General features: G+C 51.4%; 1 protein-coding gene across 4 annotated transcripts in view; it reads right to left on the bottom strand.

Moving 5' to 3' along the window:
* CCDC33 (coiled-coil domain containing 33) overlaps positions 1-7,607 on the bottom strand; it is a 225,859-nt gene extending 218,252 nt beyond the window's left edge. For all 4 annotated transcript variants that reach the window (XM_025183619.2, XM_025183621.2, XM_025183622.2 and 1 more), the window contains exons 1-2: positions 7,241-7,607; positions 5,374-5,537 (exon numbers count right to left, since the gene is read on the bottom strand). In XM_025183619.2, coding sequence (XP_025039404.2) covers positions 5,374-5,537; positions 7,241-7,258 — 182 coding nt within the window. In that variant the 5' untranslated portion in view covers positions 7,259-7,607. The remainder of the gene's footprint in view (positions 1-5,373; positions 5,538-7,240) is intronic.
* Positions 7,608-15,869: the final 8,262 nt, after the last annotated feature.

Below are 15,869 nucleotides of genomic sequence, written 5' to 3'. Positions count from 1 at the left end.
TTGCCTCAGAGGCTCACTGTGACCCTCCACACTGCCTCTAAATCCATTCTAGATGCCAGGGTCACAGCTTACAGAGCCACTCTCAGCATTGGCAAAGTCAAAGGACTGGGGGAAATCCCTCTGTGATCTTGGCCTCCCTGTCCAGGAGTAGACATTTTAGTGGTGTAGGGAGGGTTGGGGGAAACCTGGGCCCATCCACTACACCGGGTTCCAGCCCAGGGACCCCAGATAGCAGCAACTGAAGGGGTTTTTCCCATAGGCCCAATACAGCAGCCTTTACCTGGGCCACTTCCCCAAACACTTGCCTAGTACCTTCTCCCTGGAACCTGAGTGAATCTTGCCTGCTTTGGCCCAAACACACTTTCCTTTCTCAGTCTCCAGCTCTCAGCAGCACACTTCCTCCTCTTCAGATTACCTGAGAGGAAATCTTTTAAAGTAACCCAGCAGGCCTTAATTGGCTACAGGTATCTGATTTGTCTGCTGCTTCAGGTAAGCTCTTAATTAGCTTCAGGTGCCTGCCTGGATTATGTCTCTTGCAGTTTATTCAGAAAACAGAAACACATTCACTCAGTTCCCGGTGTGTCTACCCTCCACATAACTATTGTAGCCAGCTGCCCTGGGTCTGTCACAATATGTTAAGTGATATTTGTTTTCATTAGCAGTCAGGTGTCCAAAAGTAGGGCTTTACTATCATTTTACCAGTCGAGTGTTCACATCCCAAACTCATAACTCCGGTCATCTGAAGAAGTGGGCTGTGCCCACGAAAGCTCATGATCCCATCTCCATGCTTTGTGAGTCTATAAAGTGCTACCAGACCATTGGTTGTTTTTTTCTAATCTTGTAAGCACTTGTGAGTCTTCTTTCACAAGCTTATTGAAATCTCTTACCAAATGTTTCAAGTGCAGCACAAGACAAATACCTCCTGGGCACAATGTCTTTGGGATCACAGCTCGTAACACGGCAGAACAGCTCTTGCAGGTTGCCGACTGGCCTTCACTAAGCAGCAAGCAACAGTGACTGAGCTGTGTTACTGGCCCCGTGGGGCTACTGAGAATGATGACCTGCCAGACCCCGTCCCCAAGCGGCAAACCCAGGTGATGCGCTTTTGAAGCTCTGCCGTGACACGTTTTAGCTGCATCTACGTACACTGTGGTGCTCCACGGTGTGAAAGAACAGAACTCAAGGTCTGTGACGTACAATATTTCACACTTGCATTTGTAAGAGACTAGCTTGCTCCTCTCCTTCCTGTCCCTATCAAGGAGCAAGAGCCAAGTGCACAGCTCATCTGGCCCCTGCACTCCCCAGCCACACTGTGCACTTTCCTCTCACTCCTTGTTAAAGAGCAACAGCTGTATGAATTTTGGGGGACTGCTTCAGCTCTCCCCTGCCCTCCCAAAAGGCACCTTGAGGATCGGGGGCCTGGGGTTGGGGCAGTCCTGGACTGGGAGGAGGAGGGGCACCATCAGGCAGCTCCTTTCACCTGCCTGGTGATTCCTTCCTTTTTCTGTATGGTTTTATAAGAAGCAATCCCATTTCAGGCACATCCGATTTTCCTGGCACAGCCACACCCTTACCTTGCTTTGAGCTATGAGGAAGCTGTTTATCTAATATGATGGTCCCAGCTCTTACCGTTTAGGAGGAGTTCTTGAACAAACAGACAGACAAACTCTCTCAAATATACAGTGGATAACATGTTAATATATTTTTTCAAATAGAGGAAAAATCACTTCTGTCTAATTTGGCACCCCTTAAAGCAGGGGTGGGGAACCTCAGGCCTGAATCCAGCCCCTGCCGCTCAGCACTGGGGAGCCCTCACTGGCACTCCAGCCCCCCTGCCACTCAGGTCTCTGAAGCAAACACACAAGGTCCCTGCTAGCTGTCAGCATCTCTATTCCCAGCTCATGTCTCTAAGAACTGAGCACACCAGAGTGGGAATGGGAAGGAGAGTCTGGCCCAGATCCGCAGCTCTGGGAAGCACAAGGTGCAAAGTGACTCTGAGCACCATTCTCTCTTCATCTTGGGCTGCTAGTGGGTCTGCTTTCTACACCTCTCGCCTTTCTCGTCTCTATCACAGGGATGTAACACACATGCCTGCACTTGGGGAGATAATACGCACGACTGGAATATTGGTATAGAAGGGTACAGCTTGCTCAGGAAAGACAGGAAGAGAAAAAGGGAAGAGGTGTGGCCTTCTATGTTAAAAATGCATTCACTTGGACTGAGGTTGAGATGGACATAGGAGACAGACTTGTTAAGACTCTCTCAATAAGGATAAAAAGGGTAAAAAATAAGGGTGATGTCATGGGAGGGTCTACTGTAGACCACCTAACCAGGAAGAAGTGGAGGAGGTTTTTTTTGTTTGTTTGTTGTTTGTTTTTTAACAACTAACAATCATCCAAAGCACAGAACCTGGTCGTAATGAGGGATCTGAATTAACCAGACATCTTTTGGGAAAATAACAGCAATGCACAGATCATCCAACAAAACTTCCTGTCAGGGTGGTTAAGCACTGGAATAAATTGCCTAGAGAGGTTGTGGGAGAGCCAATGGGAACTGCCCGTTTGAATACAAGACAGCCACAAAATACAACCCTCCTGCTCGCTCACTCATTCAAGCACACGGCCGAGCAAGCAGAAACATTTTAAGCTCTGCAAGCCTTTAGCTCTACAGGCAGGCAGGCTGGCTGTTAAGTCTCCTGGCGAGAACCTGCCTCCCTTCCCCAACCCTCTGCCCCACACTCCTGCCCCACTACTCCACATGCACCCATACCCACTCCCAGATCTAGCACCCCAATCCCCTCCTATCCTAGGTTACATCCCAAAACCCTGCACCCCAGTTTCTTGCCCTAGATCACAACTACCTCCTTCGTCCAAATTCCCTCCCAGACCCCATTCTCCCTCCTGCAGCCCAATCCCTTACCCCAAGCTCCCTTCTGCACCCAACGTCCATCCCAGACCCCCACTCCTCCTCCATTAATATCAAGGAAGATTGCGGCCCTTGACCACTTTCCAAAATCTGGGGAGTGGCTCCCCATCAAAAATTATTGCCCACCCCTGGCTTAAGGTCACAGCACCCAATTACTAGAAGCAACTCTTCCTGACAGCACACAAGTGGGACTACCCCAGGCATGGCTGCAAAGACCACTAAAGCTCAAGCAACAGACTCTGTGCAGTATATCCCCAAAGAGCTGAGAATCTGGATATTTACTCTTCACACTTCTCTCCTGGGAGCACATTTCTCTTTGATTTGTCAGTTTTCCTTATTCAAGTAAAGGGTTTGTAGCTTGGGCAAAGTGCATGCAGTAAAAGACTCACACACACAGCTCGTCCCAGGCACATTAGTCTTGTTGCATTCCATACCCAGCTATCTCACCCTAGGCATCTCCATCGCTGGGCCAGAGCCAGGACAGAGCTGGCATGCAGCACGCCTGCTATCCTAGGCCATAAATAAATATATCTGTCCAATAAAAACTGCCCATTGGTTTACATTTTTATGTTCTTTTGCACTGGTTGTGAACCTCCAGAAATCGGTTTCAAAGAAGGGGTTACACTAGTGTAAAGCTGGGGCAACCGAATAGAGAATCAGGCCCCTTCAACTGATTTCATTTGTTTTCAGGTTATGATTTCTCCTCCGCTCTTCCTAAAGGAGCTGAAATTAATATGGCTTTTCTTGTTGACAGGTGCACTGATGTCATTTGTGATGCCTACACCAGTCTGGGAATGGGGCTGCTAAGTAAACACCTGCCACAACAACAGTACAGGAACACAACGCATTATTTGCCTAGGTCCTACACAAGCAATGATTGTTTGCCCCTCTTTTAGTGAAAAAGAGATGGATTTTTTTTCCTTTAGCATTCAGGCTTTGCCCATCTGATTATAACACCACAACTCAACCGTGTCCTTTCAGTTACTACATAGCACAGTGCGAATGCTAAATTGAGTCCCCTGATGCATGTATCCTGCACAAGGAACCAAATTCTGTGCACCAAGACACATTGTTTTACTTCTTTTTTCTGACAAATCTAAATAAACCCAGGAAGCACCATCTTCTGGACTCTGACATCAGTCTATACATTTCACACTGTCAAAAATTCATTCACAGAGTTGTAAAATATAGAATAGCCACCCTGACCAATTATCACCTATCAGCTTACCCAATTACAAACCCTTGTCCAATCCAGAGGTTTGTTTGCCAAATGATATATTCCATTCAAGCCAGTAGGAAATGAAGGCCATGTCTGCCTTACAGAGACTGTGCCAGCACAGATCCTAGCACAGACACAGTGAAAGCTAACAGAAGGAGTTTTATTGCCAACTTAGGAATACCATCTCCCTGAACTACATTAGCTGTGCAGACAAAAGCCCTCTTCTGTCAGCAGAACTGCATCACTATGGGGTTTTGTCAGCATAGCTGTGCTGCTGAGGTGGGTGGGTTTTTTCGCAGTCCGACTGATATAACTACACCAGCATGGTTGTCCTGTGCAGACCAGACTTAGATTTTCAGTAGAAGAGGCCCATTGCCTTGATGCGGTGAGATGCCTCAACTATGATAAAGGGGGGGCTATGTCTAGACTGCCCCCTCTTGCTCAAAAAATATGCAAATGAGGCAAAGCATGGACTATCGCTGCACCTCATTTGCATAATTAACTAGGCTCCGTTTTTGCGCGAGAGGCTTTTGCGCAAGAGCCGTTCTTCCCCTTTTTTCAGGAAGAACAGCTCTTGCGTGAAAGCCTCTTGCGCAAAAACAGAGCCTCGTTAATTATGCAAATGATGCGCTGCAGTATTCCACACTTCGCCTCATTTGCTTCATTATGCAAAGTCTGGGCAGCTGCATCAACTGAGCAAAACTGCATCTGGGGCTACCCCCTGGGTACGTGGCAGCTCTGACCACCTGAGTGTGAATGCGGCAACCTTCAGTCTGATCATATGCTAGTTCCCCGCTGCAAGGGGTTAGTGTGTTTCACTCTCTCCCCTCACATTGCTGCTATAAAATATATATGGCGTTCCATAGCACAAATCACCGGTGTGACAGGCAGGGTTTGAACAAAAGGAAGTTAGAAATAGACATTCCACTCGGAGAGCTGCATAGATCATTTTTTTCTGACAACAGGGGTAAATCTCTGTGCACGTTACGCTCCTCTCCCACAAGATTCTCAGTGTCTCTGATTTCTCACGCTGTGCATTCAGGTCGGAGAGATGTATCCTCCTGTGATACCTTGCCAGTGCAATCTATTACTGTGCAGATGAAAACTAAACAGATGAGCAGAGACCAGGCTTATAGCCTGCACCACAGTCTCAACTCCTTGCCTGATCTCCTTGCTACAAGAGCAGATCTTCTAACCAAAGCCCAGAAGCAAACTTCCCCAGTACTCACACAGTGACATAGGGCCATGGCACAGTGCCCTTCTGGGTGGCTGGCAGGTTGGTGGCACCATGCAGAGTGACGGAGATGGATTCCTTCCCAGTGTGCGCCAGGTGCCAGTGATTGGTTTCTGAAGTTCGTGCAGCCTCATCCGCTCCACAGGGTGACTCCACTACCTGCCAGGCACAAGCAGAAGGAACTTCAGCATTTGTTCTTCCCTGATGCAGATCTTCTGCCTCCCACCAATCCACATCTCCAGCTCTGTTCTAAAGGCTCAGGTGTGTACCCTCTGCAAACAAGCTGAGCTTGCATATTTTGCATCTACTTGGAGAGAGGCGTCTTTCCAATGGATGTAAATGTGTCCACTGGCTGAGTCCCAGAGCAAAAGTAAATTCATAGATGTCTCCTCTTCTGTCCTTATTCACATGTAACTCCCATGGGCAGAGCGCTGCATGCATACAAAATTTGTATCCACGTCCGCATTTGTAACTGCAAAATGAGCCGTGGATGCAGATACAGGTGACCCCCGACTGACGACCCACCGCATTTACAGCCATTTCTTTCCATGTAAGATAGCTCCTAAAACCTCCCAATTTACTTCTACAGCTCTCATTTACGACGGCGTATGACGCAGACTCCACGTGTCATCCCAAAACAGGAAACGTACACGGTCAGTCAGACTCGCCGTCTGCATCAGCTGCTTGAACTGCGCCACACCGGTCTTCACTTTTTAGTTATTTTTGTGAATTATTTGAACTATTTTGTTTCATTTTCCTCCATTTCTGTAGTCAACTTTGGCATTTTTAGGGTATGAAATGGGTTTCCAGGAATGGAACTGCCATTTATAAGATTGCGCCTATGGGAAATAAGGATTCAACTTATGACAGCTTCACTTACGGCAGTTCTTCAGAAACCAAGTAGGTCATAAGTGCAGAGTCGCCTGTACCCATGGATACAAAGCAGATATGTGCAGATTTGCAGGACTCTACCTCCAGGAGTAATACATGCAGAGGAAGAGGAGTTCACAACCCAGGAAAAGGAGCTGTGAGAGCCCACAGCTTCCCCAACAATGCCCTGCCAATGTGCCTCAGCCAAGCCAGCAGAGTAGACTCCTCCAGGCAGGAGGAATCAAAGTTTGTACGGCCCTGTCATCTTCTCTGCTGAAACTGCCAACCAGGGAGCTAATCAGCAGAGAGCAGGAGGGAGGCGGAGATGAATGCAAAGGAATGTGGAGTTAGAAGGTAGAACATGAGCGGGTGGGAAGTTTGGAGTGCAGGAAGGAGACTGAGGTGTACAGATAGTTCGGATTAGGAAGCCTAATCCGAACTATCTAGTCCGTGCCGTGTGTAGCCGCGCGGCATGGGGTTCGCACTAGCCGGCTTTTAAAAATGGCGGCGCCGGCTTTATGCTAATGAAGCCCGGGAAATTCAAATCCCGGGCTTCATTAGCAAGTTCGGTATGCATACATTACCCCCCTAGTTCAAACTAGGGGGGTAGTGTAGACATACCCAGAAAAGGTAGGGAATGGAGGAGAAAGGGTAGAGAATGGATAGAAGACGGTGAGGTTGAAAGAGGGAACATATGGGCTGGCAGATGAATTGAGAGCAGGAGACTGGGTGGGAGAGAGAAGCAGGGAGGGAAGGGGGACAGGGCAATAATGAAGTGGGGGCAGTGTAGGCATACACAGGCAGCACGCTCGCACCAGGAGTCGGGGAGATTAACCAGCGCCTGCATCTCTGGAGATGCACAGAAGGTTGAAGCACACACAATTTGGGCCCAGTAAAGGCACAAAACTTAGGAAGTAACCAGCCCTCTCTCCCCCACAAGGAATTATCAATATGGATGAATGTTGATGCCTGATGGGCAGGCGCCTCCCTACCTTGGGAGCTTTTCCCATGTTTGACTTCAGCCAGAGGGCAGCGCTCTAGGCCCCTCCTGTGCCCCTGGAACCCACTGCTCCCTCTGTGCAGGGAGCTGGTGAGAGGGGTGAGGAGCAGGCAGCCAGCCAGAGGCAGCACAGGAGAAAGGAGCTCTACCCCTACCAGGGGAGGCTGGAAGTGCAAGGCCTAAACAAAAAGCACCCCGCTCAGCTCAGTGCTGAGAGTCTGGCTGAGGAGGGAACAGGCTGGGGTGGCGACCCCCCTGCACATCCCCATGGCAATGGGCCTGTACTCTTGTGCCTTGAGCACACACGCTGCCTCTGCTCAGGCCTCGGGAAGAAATGCTCTCAGACCTCCGGTGGGCACCCTGGTTACTGCCTCCACGAGCAGCGCAGGTGCCCCGTGGCGATTGGCCGGTGAGGGTTCTGAGTTGTGTGACAGCACAGTGAAAGGGCCCGGGCAGGGCTCGGGCTTGGTTGCCCTCACAACACACAGGCCGTCAGGCAGGGCCTGTCTACACAACACCCCACCTGCTTCAAACCTGGCTCGGTGACACTAAGAAGATAAGAACATAAGAACGGCCATACTGGGTCAGTATGGTGGAGGGGGGCAGGTCCTAGAGGGCTGAGGGCAGTGAGAAGGGCAGGAGTCAGAACAGCAGAGGAGGATGAGGGGTTGGGGGGCAGCAGGCACCAGGGGAGCTGATGGAGCAAAGGGGGGAGACATGGCAGCAGAGGGAAAAGGTCGAGGTTCATATGATATTTATTAATAACCTGGGTGCCACGGTGGCACATGCAAACAAGCCACATGACCTCAGTACTGGTGCAAAACACAAAATTCATTCTGCTCATGGGAGGAAACTCTTAGAGGGGACACTTCCTCCAGCCTCTCCGCCTCCGAGTTAATGTGACCCAAATTGGGGTAATGCAACTGCAGAATAGTTGCATGAGGGGGGTTTGGTGGGAGCCAAACTAATCCCTATTGGTAGGAAGATGGTGGGTCACGTGACACCTTTTACATCTGGTCATGAGCCCATCTTGCCCCGAGAGTGTTACCTCCAGAGGTCTGGCTAATGGGAGTCAGGGGTGTGGCTAATGGGGGTCAAAATTCTTTGGGTGCACACCCTAATGAAATGTGCTGCACACGCCTATGGTTACAACCCTATGAGCAGCGCCGCTTGGCGCCTGCTTCTAACATGAGGCACGACAGACAGGCTCCCGCTGACAGCGAAGAGAGAACAGCACCCAGCAGCAATCAGTCTCTCCAGCTACTTGCACTTGTTACGGCAATTAGCAAAAGGTTCCAAAACGTCAGCTCCAGGCCCACCAACTAGGGCTGCCAGGTGTCCGGTGTTGAACCGGACAGTCCAGTGTTTGAGCTTTCCATACAGGAAACAAACTGAGAAATAGAAAGGAGACTGCAGAACTGTCTGGTGTTTTCTAAATAAGATGGGATGTAGATTGGGATGTCATGTCACGCTTTTCCGGGATTTTTGTTGGAGCCATCTGACAACCTCCAACAGCGAGGGGGGACGACAAAGGGGGCCCTTGTTCCAAGGCCTGGCAATTCAAAGGGGCCAGGGCTTACAGCCCCCCTGAACTGCTGCTCGAGTGCCGAAGCGTCGCTCCAAACGGCTGAGAGCTGGGAGGGGAAACATGTTCCGGGCAGCACTGAGGGCTGGCTGCCCCCATCCCACCCCTTTTGGCACATGCAGCTGCCTCCTCCCTGGCCCCAGGGTCTGCAATGAATCTCAACTCTGCTAGTCAGCCCTGCGTCTCACAACAGAAGGCAGGAGATGTGTGACAGACCCAAACTGCCCAAATACACCCACATATACACAAACACACAACGGGTACCAATATACACACACACATATATAAATACACGTGTACACAAACACGTACACAAACATGCACACACATCTACAGACACAAATGCTAATACACATACACACACACCAGTCTTATTAACTACTAGCCAATTAGCCCGTCATATGACAGAATTTTCAGGTCTCTCCTCCACGTCGGTCTTCTCTCCTGAGCTTCCAGTCTCTCGCTCTGTCTCTCTCTCTCTCTCTCTCCTCCTACTGCCTCCCCCTCTCTCTCTCTCAGCTCTCCTCTGCCTCCTGCCTCTCTCTCCATCTCTCTCTTTCTCTTCTCCTCCCCCTTCCCTTCCTGCCTCTCACTCGGGGGACCGCGGAACCCAGATGGCCGTTTGGGCCCCGCACTCCCCATGAGCACAGGCCGCCCAGAGGGAACAGCCAGCATTTCAGAGTTACAGACTCTCAGACATTGGACCACTATATATATATATAGATCAGGTATCATGACATTTGCTCTTAAAATTCCCCCATCCCAGCAGCTCACTGGGATTGGACAGGCTGGTGTAGCTCTGGCAATTAAGCTCCCACATGGTTGATCCAGCCTATTCTGCTGCCAATTCCTTAATCAGTTGACAAGCTCAGTCTTCACCTCAGCTTTCCCTTTGCTCTCTCCTCCAGCCTCTGGTGTGTGTGCCTTAAGCAAGTGGGTCAGTGGCCCCTGACCCAAAACAGTTGCCCCCCCCCCCCACACACACACACACAGTTAGTATCTATAAGCACAGCAAACACATCTAACCAGCATTGCCTCTCATTCCTAACACCAAGGCTGGCATTTCACAACTGTAGCCTAACTAGCACTGAAGGGCCTTAATTACCATTTACCTCCTTGTCTCCCCTGCCTCTAGGCTGAAGCTGGGTCAGGTGGCCTGGGACTGTTGAACCTTTCAGGCCACGTGCCCTACTTGTTGCAGCCATGATCCTAATGGCCACATTTTAATCAGATAACACTTCATGTGGATAGAAACCTGACTAAATCGTTTGGCTCAAAGGGTACTGATCAACAGTGGTGCCGACTGCCTCTGAGTCCCTGGGCAAGGTGAGGGAGGCCTAGCTCCTGTTCCCAGACAGGGCAGGGCCTTGGGTGGAAGGGCCAGGGCCTTGGGTGGAGGCAGCAAGCTCTGAGCACTGCCCACAGAGGCCTATGTAACCAGTGCAGTCCACACTGTGGCAGGCCTTCCCTCAACCCTTAGCACTGTGCAGACCTCGGCTTGCCTTCCCTCCACCCTCAGCACTGCGCAGACGGTGGCATGTCTTCCCTCAATCCTCAGAGCTACTGTCAAGGCTGTTCCCCACTCTGGCACAACAAATGCAAAAGTTGGGGGGGCCGCAAGAGTGCTCCAAACGCTTGCATCTACAGGCTTCGGTACAAAAAACTTCTACAAAATCCTAATACCCAGATTTTGGGGGATCCACTGCCACCATCGAGTGCTTTTGAACCCCCAAAATAAATAAAAAACCAGGGGTTGACACTTGAAACCAACCCCAGGGGTACCCCAAGCCCTTTTTTCCCCAAAGCGCTTGAAAAAGGAGAGAGAGAAAGAAGCTGCAGTCTCTGGTAGCTGACCCCTCAATCAGAGGCATGTAGATACCCACCGATAGACCTCCTAGGACACACGAATCAACCAATACCGGTTAATTAGAAAAAAGAAACAATCTTTTATTATCAAAACAAAACTACAGTTGCAAGCATAGTAAATTGGCTAGATGGAAAAAGCCACCATTTGATACAGATCCTCAGGGAAAAACCTCTGGGCTGTAAGACTTAGCTACAAAAGAGGGGAAAAAACAATGAGCAAGCTCAGACATTATTTCCAAACCCCCAAACAAGGAAAACAATAAACCCTGATGGACTATCTAAAACTTGTCCCTACTTATATATTTTAAGAAGTCCGTTCTTGGAGAGAGAAGCATCTCCCTTAATACCTGGGAGAAACTTCTCTGAATCTCAAACAAGGATGAGAGAGAAAAACCCCTCTTCTCCACTTTGAAATTCCTACCTGCATTGTTATTGGCTGACTGCCCAACACCTTGGCTAGATACTTGAGTTAACCCCTTAGTGACCAGGTGCTGGTCAGCACTACTGATTATGACAGCTACCCAGAGAGTGACACTCTTTCCCCCAATCCCCAGTGCTCCCCAGACCGCGGTACACCTTCCCTCGACCCCCAGTGCTGCCCAGAGCGTGACAGGCCTTCCCTCCACCCCCAGCGCTGCCCAGAGCATGACAGGCCTTCCCTCCACCCCCAGCGCTGCCCAGAGCGTGACAGGCCTTCCCTCCACCCCCAGCACTGCCCAGAGCGTGACAGGTCTTCCCTCCACCCCCAGCACTGCCCAGAGCGTGACAGGTCTTCCCTCCACCCCCAGCGCTGCCCAGAGCGTGACAGGCCTTCCCTCCACCCCCAGCGCTGCCCAGAGCGTGACAGGCCTTCCCTCCACCCCCAGCGCTGCCCAGAGCGTGACAGGTCTTCCCTCCACCCCCAGCGCTGCCCAGAGCGTGACAGACCTTCCCTCCACCCCCAGCGCTGCCCAGAGCGTGATAGGCCTTCCCTCCACCCCCAGCGCTGCCCAGAGCGTGACAGACCTTCCCTCCACCCCCAGCGCTGCCCAGAGCGTGACAGGCCTTCCCTCCACCCCCAGTGCTGCCCAGAGCGTGACAGACCTTCCCTCCACCCCCAGCGCTGCCCAGAGCGTGACAGGCCTTCCCTCCACCCCCAGCGCTGCCCAGAGCGTGACAGACCTTCCCTCCACCCCCAGCGCTGCCCAGAGCGTGACAGACCTTCCCTCCACCCCCAGCGCTGCCCAGAGCGTGACAGACCTTCCCTCCACCCCCAGCGCTGCCCAGAGCGTGACAGGCCTTCCCTCCACCCCCGGCACTGCCCAGAGCGTGACAGGCCTTCCCTCCACCCCCAGCGCTGCCCAGAGCGTGACAGGCCTTCCCTCCACCCCCAGCGCTGCCCAGAGCGTGACAGGCCTTCCCTCCACCCCCAGCGCTGCCCAGAGCATGCAGCGCTACCCACCAGCAGCAATTTAAAGGACCTGGGTTCTGGCCACTGCCCCTTTGAATCACCAGGCTCCAGGACAATTGACTCCCTTGCCCTTCACCACCGCACTCCTGGTGATCAACAGCTCAATGTCTAGCTGGCAAGCAGAGTGCTTCAAGGGTGGGTCCTGGGGCCAGTTTTGTTCAACATCTTCATGACATATGTTTGATGCGATGGATTGCAGCCTTAGCAAGTTTGCAGATAACACTGAGCTCGGGGTGGGGAGAGAGGTGGACACGCTGGAGGGCTGGGATAGGGTCCAGAATGACCTAGACAAATTGGAGGATTGAGCCACGGGAAATCAGAGGAGGTTCAGCAAGGACAATTGCAGGGTCCTACATTTAAGATGGAGGAGTCTCTTGCACTGCTACTGGCAAAGCGTCAGTTAAAAGGTCTGGGGGGTTACAGTGGACAAGAAACTGGGTATTAGTCAACAGTGTGCCTATGCGACTGAGAAGGCTAAAGGAATATCGGGCTGCATTAGTAGGAGCATTGCCAGCAGATCCAGGGATGTGATTATTCCTCTCTTCAGTTACGGATAAAACCTCCCTGCTCCATGTCCACTGACCTTGGTAGCAACCTGAATAGGTGTTACATAACACCTGCAAGTTAAATAGTAGCACAGGTGCAATTGACATATGCAGATAAAAGAGCCTTCAGCACTTTGATTTAAAGGTGGGACACTTTCTCTGACCATGGGGACCACTGCATGAGAACAACCAGATGAGGTGCTAATGAAAACCAGCCTGCCTTCATTTGCAAGTTAAGAAGGCTCTGCTGATTTAGGGCTCTCATTTTTCAATCTCATAGATAGGCCAACAGTCGGAGGACAGATGCATTTCCTATTTACTCTCGCAGAAACTGGAGATCAATGACAGGCCGCTCGGAAAGTCAGCACACTGTGAATGTACTGCTTGGAGAGAAGGTATCACAGGGGCAGCTACAACAACAAATCAGTATGTAAAGCCCAGAGCTCATGAGCAACCCTGCAATAAACAAACCAGTGTGTGTGGCTTTATTCATAAGCCACTTTCCAACAGCAAAACAGAAAGCACAGCAAGGCAGTTCTGAGCAGCACTACAATAACAAGCAAGTACGTGCCACTTAATTCACAGCTTAGCCTAAACAACAAACCTGTATGCACAGCATGAACGGTCCGTCCAAATGCCTTCCCTCTGTGGAAGGTGCTCAGATACTATGGTGATGGGCAACTGCATAAAACCCTAAGACGGAACATAACAAATCTCTGTATGCAAATTTGTCTGAAAACCGCCTACAATAAGTGTCAGCGTATCCCAGTGCTCATGAGCAAGCCTACAATAACTAACCCATGTACAAATGTATCTTTAATGGCAGGGAAGCTGATTTCAGCAAGGAACTGTACTTGAGTCCTGTGGTTCCAGCAGGGTTACCATATGTCCGTTTTTTCCCAGACATGTCCTCGTTTTTGCTTGTTAAATCTCCGGCCGGCTGGCTTTTTTAAATGGCCAAAAATGTCCGGGATTTTGCCCTGCAAAGGGAATCGGGGAGGGGTGGGGCACGTGCCTATCAAATTGAACATTTGGAGCCACGCGCCCAGACGTAAACAGACGCTCTGCGCATGTGCTTCAGCACCTGGTGGAAAAAGTGTGTGGCCGCAGCGGCGGCGGCTCTGGTGAGACCCAGGGCAGGTCCGATGTGGGAGGCAGGTTTGGCTCCTCCCACGGAGCCACTGCATTACCCTCCACCCCAGCTCTGGGGAAGGGAAAGGGCATTGGGTTAGAGCAGAGGGTTGGGGGAGGGCAGGGGCACTGGGTTACAGGACAGGGTCAGGGATTGCCTGGCTCTGAGGGAAGAGGGAGAGCATTGGGTTAAAGCTGGGGGTGCCTGGATCTGGGGGAGGGGTGGGTGCATTGGATTAGAGCAGGGTGGTCTGCGGGGTACCTGGTTCTGGGGGAGGGGCATTGGTTTGGAGCATGAGGGCTGGGGGAAGGGAATGGTTCTGGGGGTGGGCAGGGGCACTGGGCATTCGAACTTCTGACTTCTTTCCTTCCCTGTAGGTGGGCAGTGGGTCTGCGGGTTAGATCTGGGGGTTCCACTCTCAGCTGGGAGGGAGCTGTGTTTGGTGGGGCGGGCAGGGGAAAGGAAGGGATTCTGGGAAGGATTCCTGGGTTCCTTTTCTAGCCATGCCACTTCTCCCCTTGGTGCCTTTAACTTTATGCACCAGGACGGGCCCCAGCCAGCACCCTCCCTGGCCCCCCACTCTCTCCTCTCGGGCTGCCAGCTGGTTGGCGGTGCTGCTGGCACCCGCAGCACAGCGGGGAAGTGGGAACCTGGCATGCGGCGTCCCCTCGCACCATGAGAGCCAGCGGGGCCAGCGGAAGCAGCAGCAAGGCGGCAGCCAGAGCCCAGAGCTTGGTGTGCTCGGGGACGAGTTTGCTGGCTCCCGAGCCCGGCCTCCTGTGTGAGTGGAGCAGCCGCTGCTGCAGCGGCACCGGCAGGCCCCAGGCATCCTCTTTTCTGAGTTCTAATATGGTCACCCCAGTTCCAGAGGGGAAGCTACACTGCAGGCGATACCAGCCCGGAAACAGGTCAAGGCAATCCCTTAGCAATGTGACTCCTTTCCACCACGACGAGCTAAACGGAGCTCCCCAAACCAGCACTTACTGCCTTCCTCCTCCAGAAGCTTTTCCAAACAAGTCCCCTCTGACATGCCTCAGCTCTAAACCCTTTAAGGAGGAGGCGCTACACTCCATGCTGTCCCCTTTGCCTCTCCCTCCACTGTCTCACTTCAGAGCAGATTCTAGATTTGGGCTGGCCGCTAGGGAGCTGGGTGAGGGATCTTAGCAACATGCATGACAAATAATCTCTTCCCCCACCTCTCCATCAACCTCGCTCCATCCAGACAGTTTTGAGTAGCCTAAGGGACAAACAAGGCAGGCATCTGGACCTGAGCTTCCCAATTATCAATAGAACCCTGCACAGAAACAAAATTGTAGCAAATTAGCCACACTCAACCGGCAAAATAGCCACATTGTTCAAGCCAACAGGCCAAATAATCACATGTGGCTAGTGGCTGGTGTGTTGGACACCATGGGTATAAAGGAAGTGTTGTTATCCCCACTGTACAGATAGGGAACTGAGTCACAGAGAGGCTAAGTGACTTGCCTGAGATCTCTCCAGGAATTTGTGGCAGAGCTTGGAATTTAACTCAGATCTCCTGAGTCGTAGTCCACTGCATTAACCTCAAGAACAACTTTCCTCTCAACAAAGCCATTAATCTGCTGAGCTTCCTCCTCCTACATGATCATCAGATAGGGTTTGCCTACACAGGGTAATTGACTAGACTAACTAGACTGCATCAAGGAAAGAAAAACATGTGTTTGATATCCCTTTTCCTTATTTCTAGAGCAGCCGAACATCAGCCCCTCATGTCACAAACCAACAACACACACAAGATCCTGCTGCCCCCAGGAACTTTATTGCAAACTGGAAACATGAGGAGGTCTGTTGAACTGTGGAACAATCTAATGAAGGGAGGGTAACAATTTTTAATGGGGAGGCCACTCCAAGGTTTTGGTAAGTGGTCAAGGGCTGCACTTCTGCAGAGCGGCCACGCGGTCTGGGACAGCAGGTGGGGTGTAGACGGTACTTTGGGATAGTGGACTGGGTGCAGGAGGGGGTGTGAGGTCTGCAACAGAGTTTGGGTGAATGAGGGGTTATAAT

This window comes from Pelodiscus sinensis, chromosome 14 (assembly GCF_049634645.1).
Source record: "Pelodiscus sinensis isolate JC-2024 chromosome 14, ASM4963464v1, whole genome shotgun sequence".
NCBI classification, from domain to species: Eukaryota; Metazoa; Chordata; order Testudines; family Trionychidae; genus Pelodiscus; species Pelodiscus sinensis.
Note: the sequence above shows the minus strand (reverse complement) of the source record. Positions and strands in the feature narration are given on the sequence as shown.